General features: G+C 49.4%; 1 protein-coding gene across 4 annotated transcripts in view; it reads right to left on the bottom strand.

Annotated features, from left to right (window-relative positions):
- The window catches only part of SMAD7 (SMAD family member 7), a 28,665-nt gene extending 2,175 nt beyond the window's left edge, over positions 1 to 26,490 (bottom strand). The window contains exons 1-3 of one of the 4 annotated variants that reach the window (XM_064437926.1): positions 26,208 to 26,490; positions 23,960 to 24,013; positions 18,691 to 18,765 (exon numbers count right to left, since the gene is read on the bottom strand). In XM_064437926.1, coding sequence (XP_064293996.1) covers positions 18,691 to 18,765; positions 23,960 to 23,981 — 97 coding nt within the window. In that variant the 5' untranslated portion in view covers positions 23,982 to 24,013; positions 26,208 to 26,490. Of the gene's footprint in view, positions 1 to 18,690; positions 18,766 to 23,959; positions 24,014 to 24,565; positions 25,423 to 26,207 lie in introns of those variants that run through there. The other 3 variants (XM_064437927.1, XM_064437923.1, XM_064437924.1) reach the window with 3 other exon arrangements.
- Between the last annotated feature and the right edge of the window lie 476 nt (positions 26,491 to 26,966).

Genomic DNA, 26,966 nt, shown 5'->3' with positions numbered 1-26,966 from the left:
ACCATTACTAGGACTACCTTCAGTGCCAACAGGAGAGATGAGATGCTTCAGCCAGCTGCATCCAGCAAGACCAAACACCCTAAAACCCCTTATTTGCACTCATGAGATGATGGATCCATTTCCATAAATAACTATCTACTGTGCACAGACCCTGAAAAAAAATTAGGTGCTGCTAAGAAAAGCACATTGAAGGTCACCCCATGGGACTGGAGGGGACAAGAACTTGCCTGCTCTAGTTAATGGGACTTTTCCCTGCCCGCAGGCAGAGCCTGGGGTGATGGAGAGGATGGAGACATCGGATGAAGCCCCAACATGCAGGAAGCACCATCAGACAGTGGCAGGGTGGGGACCAGAAATCTCACGCTTGTTAACAAAAATGGCCTAAAAAACCTCAAGAAAACCCAGAAATTTATTCCCATAGCCCTTGCTTCAACTCCATAGATACCCTGTGCAAGCAGCAAGGATATGATGTAGTAGGAAAAAGCAAGGGGGGAGCTGAGAAATGTGAAAAAGCCCTGTTTCCTGATGGAGAATCCCTTTCAGGCTGGCGCTGCTCAGCAGGTAATTCCTTCCAGCCTCGGTAGGCATGTTAAGACCTGGGAACTATTTATCTCTACAATTGTATTTAAAAAAAAAAAAGTATTAAAAAAACCCCCCCAAGCTGGGAATGTGAGTTAGTGAGTACTACCAAAATAATCCCCTGCACCATGGGAGCAGCTATGGGACCCAGCACCCCAAAACTCTCCCTGCATCACCTTAGCAGCCCCCCAAATCTCCCCCCCAGCATGAGCAATGGCAGTGGCACGCTGGCTGCCCTGTTTTCTATATTTTTTGCTATTAATAAGCCTGTTTCCCCAGCACAGGCGTTCTTCTCCCGTGTCCAAGTTGTGCTTCAAGCCCTGCACTGTGCTTTAAAAAAAAAAAAAAAAAAAAAAAAAAGCCCAGCCACACATTTTTAATTTTCTCATTTCTATGCCAGCAAGGAAAATATTTCTCCAGTTGCTGAAGGGAGCTACTAAAAATGGGCCTGACTGTGTATGCCCCAAAATAGGGGCCCTCACTCCTGGGTGAAACCAGGGATGGGGGTTCCAGTGGCAGGGCGGGGGGGCGTGTGTGTCCCTGGGAAAACAGCCCAGTTTGTCCTTCCACCTCCTCTTTTCGGCCCCTCCCAAGACTTTGTTGCTGATAACCTTATATCCTGCTGAAACCTGGCACTGCACAAGGGAACAAGGGGGGACAGGGTGGGCAGCTTGGGTTAGCTCCCCCCCAACCCAAATGGGGTGCCCCCCACCCAAGGGTGCACCCAGCGGGGCAAGAAACACCCCCAGGATGGCGTTTCCCCCAGCCACCCAGGAGAAAGAGGAATTTGGGGGGGGGGCCTGGGAGATAGAGGCAATGCTCCTGGATCCGTCCCTATCTTGACCACCCATTGCCCCCCTCTGCTGCACTCTCCCCACTGACTGCCTGCCAGCGATGCTCAGAGCTTCTTGGGTTTTTTTTTAACAGCAGTTGAGGGAATATTCGAGCAACAGCCATTGAACCCTGCTGAAATTCCTATAGGCTTTTATTTATTTGAACATAAAAGCATCCCTTTCAGGAGGAGGCGGGGGAAGTGAAAGACTTTTTCACCTGATATTTGTGCTTGCATTAGTGAGGACCACTTAACAAGTAGCTCATTGCCACTTACAGAGTTATTTAATTGCCAAAGCATTTAAAAAAAAATGAACTGCCTTGGCTATGAATGAACAGATGAACAGACCTTTATGGAGGGCTGGAAGTTAATGAATGAATCCCACTAGGTTTTTAAATGACATGGGGTGACCAGACCTCAAGGACAAGTCTTAGGTAATCTAGGATATTTTTTTTTTTAAGGAGCCAACACCAGCACACAGTATAAATATGCCAGAGCCTCTTCCGTTTGCAGGATTCAGCTGTTGACTGGATGTCTAGTCAAAAAGCCATGAGAATATATAAGAGTTGAGTTTGGATAAACAGGATCAGGCCTCCCTGCCAGCCTCTACCAAAGCCGCTTTTCATGGTTGTTGCGACCCTGGCAGAGCCTCCCCGCTCCCACCCACCTCCCTGGTTCTGGCATCCACCAATGGAAGGGGTAGGAAAAGCCAGTGGCATCACTCGGGTGGCAGAGGCAGGAGAGGAGGTTGCAGGAGAGGAGGAAAAAATGACACAGAGATGCTTCCTACAGGGATGGAGATTTTTTTTCCCCAAAAGGCTTTTTTGGTGGCAATGACCATGGGTCTGGGAAAATGAAGCAAATAGGTGGATTTTGCCCCAAAATGCCCCACCAGGTTCATCTGGACCCACCATCCAACTCCCGTCTCCACCTGCCGCAAACCCACAAGAAAAGCTAGATCCTGGGAAATTCACAGCCACATCACCCTCAACGTGTTCTTGTGCGTGACAGCCCAGAAATGGCTGAGAAATGCTCTGGGATTCTTGTTTTGAGTTAAAAGCATCGTTTTTATGAGCTCCTTGGAGCAAACACATCCCTTTCTAAATGCCTGGAAAGCTTCCAGCAAACTGGGAGCATTCCCATATTCCAGCAAACAATGATAATGTTTAATGCTATAAACATCCATGCTATGATTTCTTTATTAAGCATCCCTCCATTTGCTGCTATCATTGGTTTATTATTATTTCCCATGGTTTGCATTGCAGCCTGCCTAGGGGCTCCATCAGGCTCCCCCCAGCTCATTGTGCAAGCTTATTGTGAAATAAAATATATATATAAATAACTGAAAATGAGTCTGCCCTCAGGAATTTAGAGAATTAGTCCTATTGATCACTTATAGTTGGGTCTACGGAGAATGGCCATCTGAAGCAGAGCACATTTCTGCATGAAGGGGAGAAATTAAGGCAATAGTTTGATACCCCAAAGTCTTTGGGGTAACATTTTTTTGAAGTTTGGTGTGGATGGTGATGAAGATGGTGATGCCCCAGCACAACCACGTTATTAAACATCACACTCCCATTGAAGAACTGATTTTCTTCCATATTTTTATACCCTCCTGTAAGTCAGGGCTGCCCTGACTTTTTCTGGTGCATCCCTTGGAGAGGAAGGAGCTTCCTCCACAAAAGCATCATCCCAGCTACTTCCCAACACACCAACTAGCATGAGAGGCTGTGAGATTTCCCACCACCTGCCTTGACCCTCATGAACATCAAGTCCTTCCCAAAATTGCTCAATAAAAGGCCACAGCCAGGATTTCTCTAGCTTCAGGTATGCACATGCTGCCCCTGGGCTCGGGGCATCATCCCACTCCAGGGAGGGACGCTGCAGAAAATGCTACATCCATACAGAAATCCTGGAGGATGAGACACTGGAGCAATAACCCCAAAAAATTAAAAGCTGCTGAAACCAAGAAGGTCCAGATGAGGGGGGGTATGGGAGATTCACACCATAGAAACACCTAAATTTATCAGTAATGGCCCCACACATGGTTCTCCCAAGCTGTGGCAGGAGGACTCACATCCCACATCGCTTGGAAGTGGCAGAAAATTTCTGATGTGGCTTTTCTCCTTCACACATGAACACTTTTAAGATGATGAAACCATGTCATCTGTACTTTTTTTTTCCAAGCTCTAGCAGTTTTATTAGGAGTTTGGAAAGAAAAAGTTCTTTTTTCATTCAGGAAGAACCAAAACATTTCAGCAAAATTTAATTAAAACAAACAAAAAACCCCAAACCAAACAAAAAAACCCACACAGAAATCAACAAACCAATGCAGCTCCTGGCGGGCTTTTGGATCTCAGCCTTGTCCGGGTGCCAAGTTCACGAACATAGGGGGAGGTGGGCTGGGGATCTTTTGTTTTGCTTTGTTTTGCTTTGACATAGCTAAAGGTTTTCCTGTAATCAACCAACCTCTAAAGAAAACAGCAAGTTTAGCACACACTGAGCTATCTCACCTGCCGGGACTACTCCCATCTGATCAAGTCAAGAGCTATCTAAATTGTCACTGATATCTGTGATAATAACAACTCATTGCTGAAAATGGGAATACAACTGCGTTCCTGATTAAGTTTTTAAATGCCTGTAATTGGATTTTTCTTCAATTATATTAGGATTAGATACAAATTAAATTATCCAACTGTAGAAGGGTTTCAAATGATGTATTTATGCTTTTTTTCATATATATTTACAGATTTTTTTTTTAAGAGCAGCTTTGACCCAAAGCATCTTCTCATGCTCTACCTAAACTTCTCACCATCACACTGCCTCCTCCCCCTCATTCCTCTGTGATCCCTGGGGCTGGATTTCCCCACCAAATATCAACCCTGATGTAATACACACCATGGCATCATCTACCCTGAACTGCTAACAAAAGTCTCCTCATTTTCACAGCCTCATAGAATCATCAAATGGTTTGGGTGGGAAGGGACCTTTCAAGGTCATCTACTCCAACCCCCCTGCAATAAGCAGGGACATCAACTAAATCAGGTTGCTCAGGTTTTGTGGTACCTTCACCTGGGCCACTTGCGGAGGTGACACTGCACGCACAGCCGAGATGGGTAAAGGCAACATATAAATTAATGTAGCTGTCCACCAAGAAATCATAGCACCGAAATGAGTTTGGTCTTTTGGACCTTTCCTAGAAGGACTAGGACCCAGATGTGAGCTCCTGGGGCAGCAAGGGGACCTGGAAGGTTGGTGAGATCCCTGCCTGGCTTCCCAGGAGGCAGCTTTCTCCTGGAAAATGAGCAGTGTGGGCACCACCGATGAACAGATGAACCTATGATCCTTCCTCCTTTATCTGTCAGCACAGGCGGAGGGCATCTGTGCTTAAAAAAAATTGGCTGGACTGGTGTCAGCACAACGTGTCAGCTGGCTGGGGCCAAGGCTGAGACCAAGCTCAGTGCGTCTCACGCCTGGTAATCTCTCTTGGCTGACCTTAAGTGGCATTTGCAAGCCTGCGGCAGAGCCATGCCCACCATCCCCTCCTGCTCATTGAGATGGAAGAGATGGAGACACAAACCCTGGAGCTTTTTATGGGTTTTTGCATGCTCTTCTTGAGGGTCCTCAGGGACCTCAGGGCACACCGGTTGCAGTTTTGCCCCTCGTGTTACTGGCAAGTGCTGTTTTTGCCAGATCTCAGGAAAAACACACCCCTGAACTCTTAACTCAAGAAGTGAACAGGCATTACATCAAGGTGAGGAGAACACAGAGTATGACGTGCAACCACACAGCTCATCAAAGCAAAGAAAAACAGGCACCAAAAAGGGAAATTTTACTTCCTTTCTAGCCTCTTGGGCAATTTACAGGCTACTTGGGTGGGGGAACAAACAAACAAAAAAACACCAAGAAAAATCCTTTAAAGCCAGATTTCCAGGTATGCTTTGAAAAAGCAAAAAAAAAAAAAAAAAAAAAAAAGCCAAATTAAAGAATATATTGTGCTGCAGAAAAGGGTCTTTGTGCCTTTAACGGAGTTTGTGGGCATCCTGGAGACACCACCCATGGCAATGTTTGCCCCAAACTTTTTGTATCTCCCTGCACACAAGGGCTAGACAGTTTCAGCTTCCTCAGCTCCCCCTGCTTCTGATGGCTGGGATGATTTCTGAAAGGCTAATTTAGAGGATGGTCATGTGTTAAGCTCCTGTTGTTTGCAGAGAAAATAAACCCTTACCTACTGCAGGGATGCCATCACCCAAGGTGGCCCCTGGGGTCCCTCCACTGCACCAACACAAGACCCCCCAAAGAGCTGGGACAGTCAATCACATCAACACATACTTAAGGAGCCCTTAATCTGCAGATTATTGACACAATAGACCATAACATCTCTTTAGAAGCTAGTACAGCCCATCGTGTCAGTAGGTACTTATGTAGTCCTTAATCTGCGGATTGACAGGCTAGACCATAAATTTGCGTCTATGTCCAATTAGGCAGCTCTTATTACTCAACACATACAGTAGTCATGCAGGCTAAAGAGCCTTAAGATTATTCCTTTAATTTATTAACAAGTTGTCCACCCAAACACTTAAATGGCTCCTTGCTCCTAGCAAAATAAGTCAACCTTGCATGAAAAGAAATGTCCATATGAGTTTCCCCCCAAGACTTCAGTTTGCTGAAGTTTTCTAAGGGCTGGTATCCAGATGCCAAGATGTGGCCAATAGATTTGAAACCTTGCAAGTCTGATGGGGACACAGAGGATAAAATTCGGCAGAAGCCATCAGGGGAAGCTGCCTGGGATTTCCCAATATCTGTAACAAGGGCTTTGATTCAGACTCACGTTAGCAGTGACCTACAAGCTTGAAAGCACTCTGCTCAGTCCCCTGGTGACCCAACCAAGAACTTCCAACACCTTCACCATGGCTGGGAAACCCTCTTGTGAAATCAGGACAAAAACGAGGTCGGGTTAGACTGTGGGTAGAGATGGCTGATCCCTGAGGACATCCCCTAAGGTTCTCACCCCAACTTGGTGGTGCCTTGAGTCAGCCTTCTCCCAGCCTGGAACCCAGCCCTGACCTTTCAGGGTTAATTCAGGGACGGGACACAAAAGCAAGAAAACAAACCATGAAAGAGTCCCTGCAAGCACGTTGCTGCAGACCTACAAAGCCTCAAGAGTGGGCACCACTATGGCAAATGCCAAGGCTGGCCCAGGAGGGATGTCCAAGCTTGAAAAATATAGGGTGATCAATATATACGTGTGAAGGAACCCCAGCTCCCCAATGTCCCCTGCATCGAAGGATGGCAAAGAAAGAACCAAAGTGAAACTGCTGAGTTCACCGAGTCCACTAAACCAGAAATCTGATTCATAAACATCCTATTAGTCACTGCTATTGTCTAATTATGGTGATTAATCAATTACCATGGCTAAAAACAACTCAATAAGAGAAGAACCTTTTTTTGTACCAATTTTCTTTAAAAGCCAAGCAAGGCTGCAGCTACAAGGGGGGAAAAATAATACGCAGGCACACACCAAAAACGCCTGTCTGCCTGTCTCCAGCGGTTAGAGAGGAGCCAGCTGACTCCAGTTTCCTCTGTACCAGGCTTCAGGCCTCATCAGCTATGCAAATTATAGAGTACTGTGCTGTCTGAAGGCCGAATTTCAACTCAGCTCAAAGAAAAGCCTTAGAGGAAGGGTGGGGATGAAGAAGCCAGCCAAATCCATTAATAATATTTACAGTAAATGGGCCTCTCTGCTGTTGTTTAGTATACAGTCAGTCTAATTATTTTTGAAGTTTAAATTTAAAGAACCTTCTTTATCTGCCTCTCCTTCTGCACCCCTCAAAGGTGTGGGAAAACTTTTCCCTTGTTGCAAAAAGGCAGTAGGATGGGAATCCCTTCCCCAAGCTCCAATTTGGCGGTCAGGTAGGACAAAGGGATGCTTCAAGAGGGGAGACCCTTCCAGAGGGGTTCTGTTAACATCCATGGGATTTTGAAGACCCCCAGGCCACCCAGAGAGGCACGAGGGCATGCAGGTCCACGTGGAAAACCCTCAGGAATCCTACTTTTGCTACATGTGTCCCTGTTGCTATTCTCCTGTGCTGGCGGGGATGTCCTGGGAGGTCTTGCTGGCTTGGGAGGTGCTGCAGGATGCTCCGCAGCCCTGTGCACCCTCCAACCTCCTCCCCTGCCTTGATAGCAACTCAGAATAATTGCATTTTAATTACAATCAGCCAAAAGAATCCTCTGGAAAACACAGGAAGGCCAAGCCAGCCAGCATTCATGAGATGCTGCCATGGGACCACCAAGTGACTTGGTGTTGGTACCAGCCTCAACTCCTGGAGATGAGCAAATACCTCTATGCTTTGTCCTGAGCAGCTACCAAGACACACCTCTTCTCCACCCATACCCAACCCAGATCTCAACCAGAAACCTTCTGAGAAGGAGAAACCAGCACACAAAGGGCTCCTCCTGACTTACAGTGATGCAAATCAGACCTGAGGATGAGCTTGCCAAAATCTTTCTCCTGGCTTGGGTTGTGCTGGAGGCTCCCATCACAGCATCCTGCCCATCACCTTTCCAGCACGGGGATAAATCACCGATGCAGATGCTGAAGCCACCAGAGGCCACCAGGCCACACCAGCCCCAGGGTCACAGCCCCCCCTCAACACAGCCACCAAGCTTGGTTTTAGAGGATGAAGGCCTTAAAATGCTTTTGAAATTGAAAATAAAGCTCCGCTCTTGCAAGGGAGGAGAGGTCGCCTGGTACCTGGCAATGCCCCAGGGAGAGCAGGGATATGGCTCCCAGGAAGGCCACAGCCCTCCACTGACAACATGTAGCTATGTGGGTTACACGTTAAAAACCTTGTAAAGACCTTAATAAAAACTGAAGCAGAGCAGTCTAGGATTTCCAAATGGATACCTAATACCAGAGATGTGTGTTAGGATTTTTTTTAACCCTAACTGCGTTCCACGCGCACACACGGCATTGGTGCCGTGCTCATTTGAATACTGAAAAAAAAGCCTCTCCCCGCAGCACACCGACCTAGAATTCTCCCCAAAGACTGAACACAGACGTAAATATGTGTTAACACCCCCCCTCAAAAAAAGACCACCCCCCAGCTCCCTTTCCCAGAGCAGCATCCCTTGCAGGGATGTAAACCCATGGAAAAAGCAGGGTTGGAACAAAAGTCCTTTTCACGCTCGTCGTGCCCTGCTCCGTAACAATTATGAAAACTGTTTAGCTGGGCTGGCATTTGGAGCATTTACTGCATTCCTGCCAATAAATTCCAGTCCCGGATCTGATGGAAAAGGCTTCCCCCCCCTTTCCCCTCCCTCGCCTTCATTCCTCCTGGCTTTCTTTACAACCTAATACCCTGTCGACGTGGGGCCAGGGCCTACTTAGGGGGGGAAAAAAAACACCCAGCGCCAGACTGGAGACAGCATGCAGACTGAAAAAGTTAATCATTACTTCTGTCTGCCTTCATAATCTAATCACACCTATTCCTAAGAGCAGGCGGTGAAGCACGCTCGCGTACGGGCAGGGTCACCGCCCAGGGACAGGCAGACAGACAGCATCGGCCCCTACCCAGTTAGGGGGCAAGCAAGGGATGGACAGACGGATGGTGTTCACAAGCCTGGCCATGCCCCATGCCCACACCCCTCCCCTCGCCTCTCACTTTACTCTGGATTAATAATGCTTAGCAATTATAGAGAATATTATATTCATTAAGGAATTAACCCTCCCGGTGCTCCGGCAGAGTTGGCACCCCCCTGGCAGAGTTTTGCCCTGGGCTATAAAACAGGGCAAGTTGGCAGCACCCAGATTAAAAAAAAACAAACCAAAACCAAAACAAAAAAACCACACACAAAAAACCCCAAACCAACAATAAAACCCAAAAAGCTCCTTGTGCTCATCCCACCACACTTTTGGTGGCAGCAGCAAAGCCATGTCCCAGATGGGGACCACACCGCAGCCAGTGTGGCATCACCAAGACCCAGCAGCATCCTCCCATGGGGGGCAAAGCCCAGGGGATTTGGGTCTCGGCACTGCCGCTCGGCAAACCCAGTACCATACCGGCTGCTCCAGAAAACAACCTTGGTGCAACATCTCAGGTGTGTCAAGGCTTTGTGCTCTTGACACCTGGGATACATTTTCCATGCTTGGCTGTGACAAAGAACAGGAAAACTATGGGCCTCCATGTATGAAGATTTATGGTTTTTTTCCTTATAATGAGCTAAAGTCTCAGCCCGGCTTCCAAATAAAATGAATTCATCAGTTCAAATGCAGTGATGTAACTTCAGGCTCCTAACTCCTTTTCCAAATAAAACTCCTGTTATTTGATTCCTACTTGAAGGATGATTTTTATGGAGTTATTTACTCCACCCGCTCTGCCCAGGAAGGTGCCAGCAGAGCCCAGCCATGGGGTCACCGGCAGCCATCCCACATGGGCGAGCAGCACCCTGTCTCACTGTTTAATTTCTCATCTATTTTGCTATTTTCCCTCCTTTTCCACTCAAAACCTCACCTTGCACACCAATGTGCAAACAGACACACAACCCCTCCGGTGTTATTTTGTATCGCCTGCTGTGAAGGGGGCTCCCCCTCGGTGGCGATGCCCAGCAATTTTTAGCATCTCTAAATTCAACCCACCGGTTCCCATCACCAAAAATCATCGGATCCAGAGCCAACTTCAGCAGTTGTAAAAGCAAAGGATGTTTGGACTTTTACTACCTTCCCAACACTCGAGTTTCTCCGATGCAAAGCCAGCCCTTATTGATGCAACGCTGGCGGCTCTACAAACAAAATCTTTTCAACCCATGTATTTTTTTAACCTATATGTATAAGTTGAATATATTCAACATATTCATTATATATCTATTATATTTTATACATTCAATATATATCTCAATATATATCAACCTATATTCACACACCATATAATTCAATATATAGAGAATATATTCAATGTACTGAATATATCTCTATATCACCTATATAACCCACATACATTCAACCTATGCATATATATAACCATCTATAACATTGTTTATTATGTACACATACAGATACGTATCTGCAATGATGCTCCAAAGGCTTAACAGCCTGAGCGGTTCTGAGTTACTCATTTAATGGAGAAATCTGGTTTTTTTACCTGCCCAGGTATTGAGGGAAAAGCCAGGAAAGCCCACGGGAGCCAGGGCTTCAGCCCAAAGATGGCTCGCCAAAACCAAGCACCCCACCGGGCATCTTACTTCATCCCCAAGGGAGGATGAGGAAGGACCTCAGAGCTGGGTACCCACCACTGCACATGGAGGAGCATCACCGAGAGCACCACGGGGACCTCCTGCAACCACCCCACTGGGTATCTTCCCTCATCCCTGAGGGAGGATGAGGAAGGACCACAGAGCTGGATACCCACCATCGTACATGGAGAAACATCACCGAGAGCATCACTGGGACCTCCTGCAATCACCTGTTGTGCTTCAGCATTGCCAACACAACCCAACCGGGGAGCTGAAGCTGTGAGGTTTTTTATGCAGCAAGGTTAAAAGGGTAGAGAAGGGCTGAGCCAGCTCTTACAGAGTGGTTTGGTTTTTTTTTCCCCCCTTGCAAGTTAAAACCAAGATAATGACACTGGGTGGGGACCAATTTGAAGGGCTGAGCAGCCAAACCAAAATTAGTCTCCCAGCCAAGAGCTTCTTAGGCCTCACAGTTTGGGGAAGGAAGCTGAGAAAAGGCATGGAAAAAAAAAGATCCCATGGGAAGCTCGAACGTCACGTTCAAGCAAAGGTGACCCTGCTAGTCAAATATTTTTCAACTTAATAAAAATAAAATAAAAGTACTAGAGTAGCCTCCCTCAGAAAAGTGGGGCCCATGGAATGGGTTCTTTTTCTCCTTTTCTTTCTCCTTCTCCCCCAGCACTTTCTTTCCTTTCACTAACAACTATGTTTTCTTGTATTTTTTTTTCTTGGCTCTTTCCTCATAAAAGACTGATGTAATTTCCTGTCTTGTCCCAATGTTTCCTGTTAATTAACAGGGTGAAAGTTATCATCACATATTTAAATGGCTACCCAAAAGAGGGGAGGGGAAAAAAAACAAGGGAAAAAGAAAAAAGAAAATAAAAAAGAAAGGGGAAAGGGGTTAGCAATCAGCACGTCACATCCCCAGTAAAAACCCTCTGGAAAAAGCTTTTTGGAGCTGATGGCTCGAACCCATCAGCAAAGACACCCCTGCTAAGGGTGGCTCCCGCAGCAGATCTGTGCACAGGGGATGCGAGCCCCCACCCTTCCCTGGATGGGGATGGAAAAATCCCTGCAATGCTTGCCCAGAAAAATCTCTTTTCTTGCATTAAAAAAGTAAGAGAAAAGGGAAAAGGGAAAGGAAGGAAAATAAAAAATATATAAAATAAAATCCGCAGAGAAAGAGGCAGCCTGCAAAACCCAAGATGCTGCTTTATCAAAAGAAGTTAAAGACTTAAAACAACCCCAAACCAAGGGGCTAATCCAAAGCCGGCAGGCAGAAATCCTGCAAGACACCAAGGTCCTTCCCTTCCCTGACCTCAGCCCCATGCAGGATCAGGCCGCTCATGCCCTCCCGTTCCTCAACAGCAGCTGTGACGCAGCTGGTACCCCAGCGGCACCGGAGCCAAGCCAGTGGCCTCGGCACACCAACGGAGGGTAAAAAAAAGTGATTTAGGCAAAATGCGAGGATGGTTAGAACAGAGACCATGCCTCAGAGGTTAATAATAACTCAGCACTGAAAATAAACTGGAAAGGAAGCTCCTTTGTGACAGTAGGCAGGCGGCCAGGCTGCGGCGTGGGTCATTCAAGCTGGCCGGGGACGGTGGTGGGGCTGGCACCCACCCGTGCCTGGCCCCGGACAGCACCTGCCATCCAGCCCATCACCCTCCTAAAGCACTCAGGGTTCAGGGGGCTCCATACACCCCATTTTCCCCATGCATCCTAAAATGGGGTGTAACCCGTTTTAACCCAGCATCGAAGTTTACGGTCTTGGCCGCCACAGTTAGAAATAGGAATCCCCCCCATACCAACAGCAGGGAAATGCATGTGGCTAATGTTACTAGTTCCTCTAGTGTACATGATACCTGCTGGCAGACAGTGGAGATGGAAACGATGCAGCCCGCATCCCTGCAGCCCAGGACTGCTCCTCTACGAGTGTTTTTGTCTGGTCAAGTTTTAAATGTCCCCAATGATCAAGTTGCCGGCACTAACTGGGACATCTTTTGGGAGTGGAGCACCATTTGAATCCCTCCCTGGCACCCTAACTTCCAAAATTCATCTTTTTCTCCTCATTCTTCCCTAAAAAGCACCAGGCTGTGGGATAAACCCCAAACAGTCCCCATCACGGTTCCTACCATGAAGGCTGGAGAGCTGGGCCGAGGGCAACCTCATGAAAGTCAACAAAAGCAAGTGCAAGGTCCTGCACCTGGGGAGGAACAACCCCATGCACCAGTACAGGTTGGGGGTGAACTACTGGAAAGCAGCTCTGTTGAGAAGGCCCTGGGAGTGCTGTACAGGGCAGCAAGCTGACCATGAGCCAGCAATGTGCCCTTGTGGCCAAGAAGGCCAACGGTATCCTGGGCTGCATTAAAAGGAGTGTGGCCACCAGATCGAGAGAGGTTATCCTCCCCCCTACTCTGCCCTAGTGAGACCACATTTGGAGTGCTGCGTCCAGTTTTGGGCCCCCCAGTTCAAGAAAGACAGGGAACTGCACAAGCAAGTCCAGAGGAGAGCTACCAAGATGATCAGGGGGCTGGAGCATCTCCCTTATGAGGAAAGGCTGAGAGACTTGGGTTTGCTCAGCCTGAAGAAGAGAAGACTATGGGGGGATCTTATCAATGCCTATAAATACCTAAAGGGTGGGTGTCAGGATGATGGGACTAGGCTCTTTTCAATAGTGCCCAGTGACAGGCCAAGGGGCAACGGGCACAAGTTGGAACACAGGAAGTTCCAGCTAAACATGAGGAAAAACTTCTTTCCTGTGCGGGTGCCAGAGCAGGGGCACAGGCTGCCCAGAGGGGCTGTGAGGTCCCTTCCCTGGAGACATTCAAAACCCGCCTGGACGTGTTCCTGTGCCCCCTGCTCTGGGTGTCCCTGCTCAAGCAGGGGGGTTGGACAAGGTGATCTCCAGAGGTCCCTTCCAACCCCTACCATTCTGTGATTTGCTGGTGGTGGGGTCGTCTTCTGCATTTTATTGTAGACTGCTCTCAAGGCACCATTTGGCTGGGAAAATCCGTCGGCACCCAAAAAAATTAATTTAGTGGAGCTGTACAGGAATGGATTGGAACATCTGGCATTTAATGGGGGGAGCGCCTCTGCCATCTTTTTTTTTTTAAACCCATCCTAGAAGGGTATCTAGGAAAAGATGAAAAGGCTCTAGAGCACATAAAAGTAATTATTAAACAGGTCCTCTTTGCTTTGGGGGGATTTTAATTAGCTAAGAGCCAGAAGCTGGGAGGAAGATGCCCCCAGCATCCCCACAGCAGCACAGGGGCTATCCCTGCCATGTCCCTGGGGGATTCCCCACTTGGCAAGATCCCCCTTAAAAAAATACCCCCACAGGGCCGAAGGAGCTGGAGTGGGCAGCCAAGCCAAGAGCCCCAGGGTCAGTGCCAAGTGCCGGCTCCCTCCTCCCCACTGGCCACCGTGGTCAGATGATGTACAAGGCGAGCTGGGAGGCTCCTAGTCTGGCAGTCAGCCTGTTTTGCTCCAGAGGCTCCAATGCTGTCACCTTGGCGTTAACCCCTGATAACCTTGTCCTTTCCAGGACAGGATGGTGGTTTTTAGGTAAGCTGAGGGGGGTGTCATGTCTCCAACGAGGCTGGGAAAGGGTGCAATGCCCTGAGGTGCTTAAAGCAAATTAAAAAAAAAATATTAAAAGGACACAAGCTCAAAAATAAACCAAGAATGAGTGACATTAAAAAAAAAAAATTCCCAAGTAATTGTTTATCCCTGGGACAAATATACAATCCTAGTTCCACAGGAAGATGTCTCAATTTCAGATTATAATAGGATGACAATTTGTAAATAAAGGCATTTCACAGGAGGTTATAAACACTGTACTAGAGGGAGGTGAAAGGAGGGGGGAATGGGAAAACACAAGCAGGACTCTGCCGGAAAAACCACTTGGGATCCTGTTTACATGGCAGGGAGTGATGGGGAATCGCTTTGAGGGACGAATAGCTCTGGATTTGGACAAGGTGCTTCTTCCCTGGCGAGCAGATACCAGCGGGGATCAGAGGCATAGTGAAACATTCCCAGCCTGCCCGCGATTTTGGAATGAAATGTCACTCAGCCCAGCGGTCCCTTAAACCAGACAAGGTCCCACCGCAGGGAGACCTGGGGCAGGGAGTGACGCTGATGCTTCTGCAGCCTCTGGAGTTTTTTTTCCCCATCTTTTCAGTGCAAAGGAGTCGGGAGGAAGAAACTGAGGCTGCGCTTGCTCCAGAAAAGCCTTGCAGGTCTCCCAGCCTCAAGCCTTGCAGGGCCTTGGTCCAGCACCCACCAAGCACCATCACTCAACATCCACTGGCTCCAGGAGACCCTGGGGTGGCTGACCCAGGGTCAGGGCAAGTCAACAGGTTGGGCTGAAATCTGGGTAAACTCTCAGGTTTGGTATTTTATTAATAACCCCTACAAATAAAAAAGCAGCAGAGGTGGCGAGGACACAAGCTCATCTTACTTTCCTTCCGTGATGGGCTTCTTGGAGAGCTTTGCTTTTCAGCAGATCCAGTACCAGTCACCTGTCCTGCAGAAGAGCCACCTTCTTGCCCACCATGGGCACCACAGCCTTCCATCAGCCAAGGGCCACAAGCCCCATGCCACACATGGGTCAAGAGGGAGATGTCCAAGGCTGGGTGGAGAACATCCCATGGAGACCCAGCACCAACACCTCACTTCTACCCTCAGAGCACAGCCCCTCCATGGGTTGTACGGGAATTCAGCTCCCACCGATCAGATGCCACTGGACCACGGGCCGGCCACCTCCAGGCTCTCCAAGCATGGCTTTGCTTGTTTGAAAGAAGAGTCATCACCAAACACATCTGCTGGGAACGAGCCAGCTCAAAATATAGGAAAAACACCCTTTGCCTCCTATTTACGGAGATTATTTTTATCTGCAATGGGATATTTTTGCTTTTGTCTTTAACCACATCGAGGATACGTAGGACCTGGATGGGTAATACCTGAGCACAACCATCTCAGTGGGAGACACCATGAGTGAAGAGTCCTGACCTACCCACAGAGCGACCACCGAAAAATAAAGATATAATAAAATTAATAAAGGCAAGAATATGGAAGCAAGAGCCAGCACCTCAGGGGAGTGAGAGGTGCATCAGCCGGAGAACGGATGTCTGGGGTAGAGACAGTGGAGGTGGGATGAGGACACCAGCGTGGTGTGAAGGACTACCCAATATTGTATTCCTGGACCAGGAAGGAGAACAGAAAGCGGAGGGAGGGAAAGAGCGACTCAGATCAGTTATCCCAAGGGGAGAACACTCCCCATACATCCCCCCCAGCCATGCCGCTCCCCCCCCACATCCTCCAGCGCCTCTGGTATCAATCAACGAAACTGCCTTCAGCCTCCAGGAGGAGACTGCTACCCCAGCAGTGACCAGACCTGAGACTCCTCATCATCAAAGGATCTTTACGGAGGGCTGCAGGGCACTCACTTCCATGCCCTTTTTAATGCTCCTCTTGCCATCATCCTCTCAACCCCACCATGCAGTTTCTCTGCCAGAGTAGCTGTGAACCCCAGGCTGGCCCCATTCCCAAATCCTCAGTGCCAAGAGCAATCTGCCTCACTAAATCCTGCCCTTCCAACTTCCAAACATTAGGGCAGGTCTAGTGACTTTGAACACCATTACTACACCAGCACCCACTGCCCATCACTGGTGACCAAAACCTATGGTGCTACAGGAACCTACCACCACCACCGACCTGTGATGTCTTCTTCCTCAGCCTCCTGCTCCAGCTTCCAAATCTACCAAAATTAGGGTGGGTTTTTTTTGCTTTTCTTAAAGCCATCCTTTCACCAAGGAACTGCAAATCCACTGTATACAGCCCTGGTCTGGAGGAGATAAGAGATGCTGGATTCTCCACCCAGCATCACCGATCCCCATCTGCCCAAACTTAAGTAAGACCAAGCCGAAGCACTCCCCATGTACCCTGCCAATAACTCATTAAAGCCCTCTTCAAATAGACTCTTCTGCTAACTAAAATATGCAGGGGGGTTAGAAAAAAAGAAGAAAGTGAGCTTTGGAGGATTGCTGCAAAGTGCATTTATTTTCCTGTCTTGACCGGGTCTCTCCAGTTGGGAATTTTCAGCACTGCACTTCTCCGCGCAGAAGGGAGATGCCAGTAAATCAGAGCAAATTCAAAACAAATGCTCTTTCATGTGGAGGCATTCGGCTTTGTTTCAGAGCTTGGGTAGCTAACTGTATCCCTTCATGAGTCAACTCTCCTATCAGCTCCTCATTAAACTAAATGGCTACAATTACATTTGGGGAGGAAAAAAGAGCAGTTAATGATCGTAAAAGGTTCTATTTCCAGGCTGGGGGGGGGGAGGGGAATGGGAATGGACAGCCTTTGATAAGGAAGACAAAACAAAAAATCCAACCCAAATAAATAATAAAAATAAAGTAAGTTAAAAAATGCATTTTCAGGAGGAAACGTGCTTTATTTTGGGGAGGATGCTCTATTAAGGAGCTGGGGCTCCCCTTCCCATGGCCCTTCGGGAAGTACCAGGAACAAGCCGTGTGATTTCCTGCAGCCCAAGCCCCCACCTCCCACCTTCCCTTTGGGAGCAGAGCAGCCAGACGATGTTATCAATAGGCTGAACCCTACAGAAAGCCCCCTTTTAAAAGCGAGTACTTCCTTTGCTTATTTCATGTGGTGTCCTGTGGAACTGAACTCTCTCCTCCCCTCTGCAACAGGTGTATTTCAGGAGGAAAAAGAAAAAAAATCTAACATCCTTATTGTGTTGTTTTGCTTCTTGTCTTTTTTCTTTTTTACTGTCTCTTTTTTTTTTTCCTTCCCTAAAACTATAGGCTCCAATAGCAAAAAAATAAAGACAAACCCAACAGTCTTCTGCATTTAAAAAAAAAAAAAAGGCAGCGACAAGTTTCTCTGCTCCCTGTCCCCCTCCATTTGATTAATTCTCATTAGGGCCTTTGAACAAACAATATGCTCCCCTCTCAAATAACAAAGGGGATATATATTACACCCAAAGAAAAACAAACAAGGCTCACTTAAAGACATCCACACCAAACACAATTTCTGGAGAGAGGCAGGGGCAGATGCATGCACGTGTGTGGTCACTGCTGACCTATTTCTGAAATTCCAGTTTCAGGGCAATGAGTAAATCATAAATCATGGAGACATCCCTACAAAGGAAAGCACCTTCAGACATCAGCAAGTACATGCAGGTACATGGTTTCAGATGCTTTAATCCCGGTAGTGACAGAGCCCAGCCACAGAGCTGGCCAGTCTGGGTTGGGAGATGAGGCACTGGAGACGTCACACCTTGGAAAAGGTGTTGGGTTGGGAGATGACCTTTAAAGGTCCCTTCCAACCCAAACCAGTCTAGGATTCTATGAAAAGCCAAAGAGGGGTGGGGAAACCACCTTCTGAACCCTCATCCCATAATGGCACCTGGAGGCTGAAGGAGATGGCAAACAGGAAAACAAGAGAAATCATAGAACATCTCAAGCTGGAAGGGACCCATAAGGATCATCGAGTCCAACTCCCTCTGCAATGTCTTCTGCAAAAAACCTTTCCTCCCTGGCCACCACAAGCCTCACATGAGATATGGGATGCTGGTTACCCTGCTAGGAACAAAGCCCAAGCATGGCTCTGGTCCCAGAGACAAGAGTTGCCATCACCAAGTCAAGGAGAGCTTGATGCTTACTCCTTCTGCACAACCGCACCTGCTCTGATAATCCATGCATCCGAACAAAAGGGTGGCCAACATCACTTCACCTTCCCCAACACACCTCTTCCTGCCTCACTCCAAAAATTAACGGAGCGTAAGGCTGGAATTCAAAGGAAATATGGGCTTTTGGTAATGGAGAACCTTGCCTGGGATTTCAACACATCCTCTGCATGAGAGGTACACGGCTGCTACTGAAACAAAATCTAATTCCCCCTTGGAGCATGCCTTTCTTAATGACTCACATCCCCAAAACTCCCCAGCATCACTTCGCCTTCCGTCAGGACCCTCAGTCAACGCAACCCGCAGCCACAATCAAGGGCAACAACAGATGTCTTACCTGAAAGCCCCCCAGGGGCTAGACAATTAGTTCCCCCTGTTTCAGTGGAGGAAGGCACAGAGTCTGGACAATCTGCTGGAGTGGAGGAAAAGAAGGAAAAGAAAAAAAATCAGTATATAGGCAGTTCTTTGCAGGCTCCCAGCATTGCCGCGAGTAGAACACACATTCCAAAGGGTTTAGCAGGAAGCGATTACTAATTGTCTGCACAGAGACGGTAGTTCATCAAGCATCCACCCTAACCCGTTGCCTCAATCAAGGCTGTGTGCTGCGCTTCATCACCAGTCAACACTGATTATAGACTGGCAAAAAATTACAGACTGGCTGCCACCTCTCTGGCCAAGTCACCAGGTAATGAGATCAAGGTTGTCGTCATTCTGATGTGAGCTCCCAAAAATGCTTAAATTGTGCCTTTACACACCCAATTTAGTCAACACCTGTAACTCACTGAAATGGGAACTGAAAGGGAAATGTCTCATCACCACCCTTTTGCGGCAAACGGTCTATCTTTGAGCTCCCCTGCTCAATTTTTGTCACCACCAGCTGCTGGCAGATCTTACACCCCACTGTCGCCTCCTGGGACAGGTGCACAACTGGATCTACTCCTCCATGCACCACCGAAGGGCAAGGGCAGGGTAAGATCGGCTGCCCCTTTAGAGATTTCTCCTGATGCATGGAGGTGTTCAAGCTCAGAGTTTGGACTGTTCCATCCCAAGCCTGCTCCTGCAGATGACAACATCCAGGAGCCAACACCAATCCCCTGGTCCAACAGGCAAACTCCAGCTTTTCAGTCACTACCAGCAGGGAGATAAGCTCGAGGACACTCCATGCCTGAGAAGACCCATGAGGTTCACACAACCTTCTGGTCCTCAGCAGGTGCTCGGGGACTTTGAGTTTCATCAGATTTGGGCTCCCTAATGACATCATTTTGCTCATGGCTGTATCTCAAAGCAAGGGCCACCACCAGGAGAGCCAAGATAATTTTCTCCCTACTGATAAAGTAATTTTTCCAGATTTCATCCTTGAAATCCCACTGAAAAAGAAACTCCTGTCTGCATAACCTCATTTTATCAAAGTAGAAGTCCTAACAGGAATATACAGTTTAACAGGATATACTTAATCAAACCAAAAACAATAGGGGAGACAGGAAATGGACTTACTTGTGAAATACTGTATACAATACACTCTCTAAATGCCTTGTCATGCTTTCTATACTTTAAAGACAGATGCTTTTTCTTTTTTTAACCCTTTCTAATCCAGACAGAAGATTCCCCATGCCCTTTCCCCAAGATGGCTTCAACTGCTTGGGCTACAGATGCTTTCTGAACACAGGCTGGACCACCCTGCCCTGCGCTGGGCTCCATCTGCCCCCAGTTACAGCTACCTGCTGAGTCCCTGTGGGATAAAGGATGTAATTTTGTCCTTCCCATGTTGTCTTACTCTAGGGATCATATGTGACCAGGTCCTCTGTTAGCACACTGGACAGGATGGCAGGAGAGAATCTTATCCCGACTTAAAATGCATAGCCCTAGCAATGGGGTGATGCTGGCATTACAGCAGCGCTGCTCCAGTTTGACTTCGGATCCATCTGCCATTTGGCATTTCTGCACTGAGGCTGAAAACAAGGACAGATTCGGAGCCTCCCTAAACAGCTGGACCACTCCCTGATCCACACTACCCATCAAAGAAAAGCCCAAGTGTACTTTGTGACTTACAGCTGTCAGCTCCCTTCCCATGTCCCATCATCCAACAGCCATCTCCCTTCATCAATTAATTACCCTCTGAAGTCTCTTTAGAGGACACAGAGCTGATGCACCTCAGGTCTGGACCAAGCATGATGGTTGGGTGGGGGATAAGCCCAAAAGCAGGACCCTCCTGAGCTCTCTGCTCTACACATGGCTGGTTTCATCCTTGCACTCTTCTCATCACCCACAGATCTGCCAAGGGCTCTCAGGCTTGTTTTATTTACAGCACCAGAGAGGTTGTAGGACCAGAGGTAGGATCAAGCCAACTGCATGTGAATCTCCTCCCAAAACTGCCTTCCCACAATATAAAACCATCGCGGAGACATACAATTATTCCCAGTGGCCATCAGCCCAACCTTGCAAGGTGCCAAATAGCTCCTGGAAGCTGCCAAACCTCCAACTCCCCTGAAAGCCGGTGCCACAGGAGGGCATTTGGCTCTGCAGCAACATCTCAGTGGGTTTCCTGCACTCTCATACTCCAGCACCACCATGAGTAGCCACCCAGGAGCACGATGGACACAGCCGCTTGCAGCCCCTTGTCCCACTTAATGATGGGTCAAAATATCTGTTTGAATTATTTGGGGGCACCACTATCCACCTTGCTTCCAACACAGCTGCAAGTGGCTGCTCCTGCAGGGTTATCAAAGATGCTGAACTCCCACATGTCTCCAGGACCGCAGGGTGAGCCCAGCCCCACACAAGCCACTGTCACCCATCCCTGCAACTCTCCCAGGTAAGGAACAGGGAAGGTCCTCAAGTCCTCTCCCTGATGAACGAGCAAACCAGCCTGGACTTACAGCCTTCCCACAGGTAACCCAGCTGTCAAGGGCAGATCTTTCTGCTCTACAGCAAGCGCACAAATACCAGATCTATTCTACCAACACACAGCCTGACATGGCATTTCACTGCCTGCAGCAGAGCCCCAGCTCCCTGTCCATCCCCACTTTCCTCCAGCCAGCAACACAGCCTGTCTCAGTGCCCATCACCTCAAAAAAAAAAAAGTAATCCCTATTATAATGGTTTTAAACTGAAAAGAGGGTAGATTTAGACCAGACAGAAGGAAGCAATGTTTTATAATGAGGGTGGTGAAACATCTTGGCCCAGGTTGCCCAGAGAGGTTGTGGAGGCCCCATCCCTGGAAACATTCAAGGTCAGGTTGGACAGGGCTCTGAGCAACCTGATCTAGTTGAAGATGTCCCTGCTCATTGCAGGGGGATTGGACTAGATGACCTCTAAAGGTCCCTTCCAACCCAACCCATTCTATGAGTCTACGATCATGGGCACTGGTATTCCTGTCTGTCTGTCCATATGGAGCACTTAGAAGATGTAGCACTAAATACTTAAATATTTTTATTACCACTATTACGCTTGACAGAAAAGCATAAGTTTCCTGCTGGGTGCATGCTCCCAGCTCCACTGGCAGATGCAGTTGCCCAAGTCTAAATGAAGGCACCGTGCCCACCCAAGGTCCCAAGGGGAGAAGATGGCTCACATGTACCAGCCAGGTAAAAGACTTCACACCTTTCCATCATCACCTACTGTCCCTCTTCCATCCAGCCAGCCCATGGCAAGCAATCCTCAACATATGGCTGAAAAAATACTGCAGATGGCACCGATGCTGGGATGGGAAACCCTCAGTCACTCCACAGAGGAAACGCTGAGAAACCCTGAGCTTGCAAAACCCACCTGCAACAACAGACTTCCAGGCTCTGCTTGCGCCTGTCGCGGCCCCGTTAGTCAGAGTTCAACTGCCAAATGGATTTTTCTTTTAAAAAGGAAAAAAAAAGGAGGACTTTTTGGTGAGTAACCCAGTTGTTTCTGCGTTTCGATAGGCAGCGTTAATCACTTCCTATTGGCCGATAGGAATAACTTTTCCTTTCGAAATGGCACATTCATGTTCTGTGGCTTTTCTGTTTACACACATTTTGCTACCTTATGTCAACACTTGCTAATGAATAAATATATCACTCGGCTAACTGAAAGTGAGGTCCTGGCAGAGGCAGATTGGATGTTTAAACCCTGCCAATAGATTTATCCTAACATCTTTACAGGAAACTGAAGGCAAGCTTTAACCCTTCTCTCCTGCAGCTCCAAACCCCTTGGCATCCCACGCCAGGATCATCGTTGGGTAGAAACAAAGGCGATAAAGGCAAAAATATAAACTTTTGGGGGAGCATTCCCCAGCAGGGACACAGTTGAAACGATGCCAACCTCACCCAAACCCACAAAACTTTGCGACCCAGCAGACCCTCAGAGTCTATTATGGAATAACCCTTCAGCATCCCAGCACGTGCTCAGGACTTTGAGCCTACTCCTGATATCCGTCTTTCATTCATGAGCCTTTATCTCCTGTTTTTTCAAGCCAAGATTTCATGCTTTGCAACCCAATTGCTTGTTATACAGCTTTGCTTATTTCCACAAGCCATAAAAGTATTTATTAGTGTTTCTTAGAGGGGGAAAAACAACAGTCCAGCCTGCAAGGGAGTTAGTGGGCAGGATGGGACCCCACAACAGTTCCCCCATGTGTCCAAAGCAACCTCAAGTTTGGCGTTTCTTTAGTCCTGAGAAACTGAAGAGCAGCAATTTTACAGAAACTGCTCTTTTGGAGAAGAACAACAACAACAAAAAAGATTTTATATTGGCCTTCAGAAATACATCTATCTTTGCCATCCTGCACCGCTGTGCCCCTCCTGCCTGCTGTGACTGAGAGGCACGACCACAGAGCCTACCATGCTCCAGCCACCACTCCAGATCCACTAATCCTGGGGGAGCCAGGAGCTGCTCCTCCCCAAGCACCCCATTTCCGATTCTCCCCACCTCTCCTCCTTCTTCCAGCCCGATTTATCTCACACCCGGTGAGCTCGCTGCCAACCAAGAGTTTATGCAGACAACCACAAAAGAGCTGGTGCTAGCCTCAAATGGGCTTCTCCCCTGGCACCCTGACATTCAATTACAAAGCAACAGGCATGCAGAGCGGTGCTAAAAAATAAAAAAGAACTAAAACCAAGTAACTTTTCAACCTCCTTTCCTCATTTTTTCAAGCTGACAAGGTGGGATTAGGCTCCCTGAAAACACAGAAGGGTTTCTACCAACTCCATTTGCCAAGTCTCATTGGGACTCCCAAGCCGTCAAGGAGATGCTAGCCCGAGCTGAGCTAGATCCCAACCTAAATCCCTGCAAATTCACCCAGGAGTGCAGGAGCAAGCAGCACCCCTGCCATTTACAACCGGAGCCCACGGTTCTCTTGGCTTTCCAAGTGACTTGAGCAGCAAAGGCCTGTACTGCATTGCAATCCCTCCTGAAGTTTCCTGCCAGAGTTATAAAATCCTGCTTTGTGCAGGGGGTATCATCTTAGATAAATTATGTTAATTCTTCCAGGGGGTATCAGAAGGTACAGAAGCACACAAGCAGCCCAAAAGCAAAATGTGTCGTGGTGGTGTAACAAAGGCAGGGGACGTTCCCCCCCCGCGAAAGGGACTCTCTTCCCATTTTTTTATCTGCAGGCTGCATTGAAAAAGTCCACTTACCAGTTGGTTTGAGAAAATCCATTGGGTATCTGGAGTAGGGTGGAGGGGGAGACTCTGGAATTAGAAAAGTAGAGAGAAAATAAAGGCAGAGCCATGAGAAAGAAAAAAAATGAGAGAAAAAAGATAGGAACTTATGATAACAGTGGCATTCTTTTAGCAAAACTGTTTGTCTTAGCTCTGGGGGTTGGAGGCAGGGCAGCGAGGCGGTGATTGCCTTGATATTTAGCTGTCAGATAAACAAAAGGGGCCGTCTGGCGCCAGTCTCCCTGCTATCTGCCGCTCGGGCTGTCTGATCGGGGCCTCCTTGGCTCGGCGGAGCCGCGGCAGCGCCGGGGCCGGCTGGCCCCTAATCCCCCGGCACCGAGCGGGGACGGCGGGGAGGCAGCGCCGCCCCGGGTGCGGGGCTGGGGGTGGGTCGGGGGGCTCACCCCCCCACACGCCCCCCCAAATTGGAAAAAAAAAAAAAGAAACACGGCACTGCAAAGTTTTTTTGTTGTTGTTGCGGGGGGTGTTTTCCAATCTGAAAAAACATTAAGCTGAGTGGGCAGGGAGCCGAGCGGGGCTGCACCCCCCGCCCCCCCCCCCCCCGCCTCCCCCCCGCCTTACCTAGCTCGCAGAGCCGGCTGAGGTGGTGCGGGTTGCAGCAAACGAGCTCGGGGTGAGCCTTGCCGTAGGATTCACAGCAACATAACCGCTTCACTTCGGAGCAGTGCCGGAGGTCGGGCCAGCGGAACACCTTGCAGAGCAGCACCGGTAACGGGTACCAGTGCTGGCCCAGCCGGGAGTCGGCCTTGGCGGGCAGCAGCAGGCAGGGGGTCCGCGCCCCGCCGCGGGACTCCACGGCGTGCAGCAACCCTTCCAGCTGCCGCTCCTTCAAGCGCTTCAGCACGGCGTGGGTCAGCGCCTTCAGTTCCGCCTCCGCGCCCGCGGCCGCCCGGCCGCCGCGGCCCGCCTTGCCCGGGCAGCACCCGCGCCCCCCGCCGCAGACATGCGCCCGGGCCTCGGCCGCCTCGGCCGCCGCCGCCGCCGCCGCCGCCTCCTCCTCCTCCTCCTCCTCCTCCTCGCCGCCGGGCGCACGGCTCCGCCAAAGCCGCCGAACGAGCACCGAGCGTTTGGTCCTGAACATACGGGACGAGAGGAGGGGCCCCCGGCTACAAAACGGGCATGTCGTCCGCCGCGCATGAAGGGGCCGGGAGCCGAGACGCGGCGGCGGGCAGCGGCAGGCGGCGGGCGGCGGGGGGAAGGCGGCGGCGGGGCCGAGGCGGGCTGTGGCATGCGCCAGTCTCCGCGCTGGGACCACAAGTCCCGCCGCCTCCCGCGGGGGGCTGCGCCGGCCCGCGCCTCCGCCCGTTGCCAGCAACGACGACAACCAAAAACAATTAAAGAAAAAAGGGGGAGAGAAAAAAAAAAAAGGGGAGAGGGAAAAAAAAAGGGGAGAGGGAAAAAAAAAGGGGAGAGGGAAAAAAAAAGGGGAGAGGGGAAAAAAAGGGGAGAGGGAAAAAAAAGGGGGAGAGGGAAAAAAAAAGGGGAGAGGGAAAAAAAAAGGGGAGAGGGAAAAAAAAAGGGGAGAGGGAAAAAAAAGGGAGGGGGTTTGCTCTGGTTTTGCCCAAAAAAGAAAAGAAAAAGTAAAAAAGCCCGTCTACAACCCGCAGCGCATCGGGCGGGGGGAGGCGGGCTGAGGCTGCCGGCGCCGCGCCGCCCTGCGCGGCTGCGGAGTGCGGCTGGAGCCGCTGGGGATCCTCTGCCTCCCGGGGGCCGCAGCTCCCATCAACCCGCCGGTACTGGGGAGGGAGAAAGGGGGCGGGGGGGTGTGTGGAATGGAGGTTGGGGGGACGGAGAGACGGGATTGATGGGACGCAGGGCAGGATCGAGAGAAAAAAAGGCAAGCCAAAGTGATGTCTGTTAAAAAAGAACAATAAAAAATTTAAAAACCCAAAACACCAACCCTAAAATTTGGACGTCGGTTTAAGCATCTGTCACAAAAAAAAAAAAGAACAAGCGCATCCAGAGTGTTGTATCCCTTTTTAAAGCCCAGGTCGTCCTGATGCGGGGTTTGGGGGGTTTTGGGTTTTTTTTCCTCCTTCCCAAAGATTTTAATCCGCACATGCACACACGCACGCGCACACACACAATCTTGATCCGGCTGCTAGGAAAAGAAAGAAAAAGGAAAAACAAAAAGGCGAGTGGGGCTATGTCCCCCCCTTTCCCCGGGAGAGCCGGCACCCTCCTCCCGCACCCCGCTGCTTACATGGGTGCGGGGGCAGCTCGCCGGCCGCCCTCTCCGTCCTGCCGCCGCGTCTGTCTCGGTGGGGTTGGCTTTTTTTCCCTCCTCCTTCCTTCCTGCCTTCCTTCCCCTCCTCCTCCTCCTCTTAGGTTTTTTTTTCCCTTTCCCTCCTTTCGGTGCAATCACGCTCCTTCCCCGCACCGGCGCCTCCGACTTTCTCCTTGCAGCGGAGGGGAGCCCCGGGGAACGGAGCCCGATAGCAGTGCGGTGCCTGAGCCCTCGGCCGGCCGGCTGGCTCCCCCCCCGCGGCGGCGGCGGCGGCGGCTCGCAGTGCGCAGCCCCGGCCCCGGCTCCATCACGTGGGCGTCTAGACACCGTGTCGCTCCGGGGAAAAAAAAAATTATATTTATCTCAAACCGTCTTGCGTAAGCGGCGGCTCGGGTTGCTGGAAAGTTGTGGGTCTCCCGTTCTCCCCCCCGCCTCAACCCATCTCCACGCCGCGGGGATGCACCGGTAGCACCCAAGGGTGCTGCCCCTGCCACCCCGCAGAGCACTGCATGGGTGCAGAGCGGCCGGTGGGTCTCCCCAATCCCCCCCAGCACACCCCCTGAATCCTGGGTGTAGTGGAGCCGCTGTAGCTCCCTCTAAATATTGAAGTATTAAACCCAATCCAGCCATTAAAAAAATTAATTAAAAATATAGATGATTCAGGGCATCAAAAGAGGACAGGGCACAAAAAGCAATAATGCTAATACTTTGCACTTTTCCAGCACCTGTCGCCAA

Source organism: Phalacrocorax carbo, chromosome Z, assembly GCF_963921805.1.
Source record: "Phalacrocorax carbo chromosome Z, bPhaCar2.1, whole genome shotgun sequence".
Lineage (NCBI taxonomy): Eukaryota > Metazoa > Chordata > Aves > Suliformes > Phalacrocoracidae > Phalacrocorax > Phalacrocorax carbo.
Note: the sequence above shows the minus strand (reverse complement) of the source record. Positions and strands in the feature narration are given on the sequence as shown.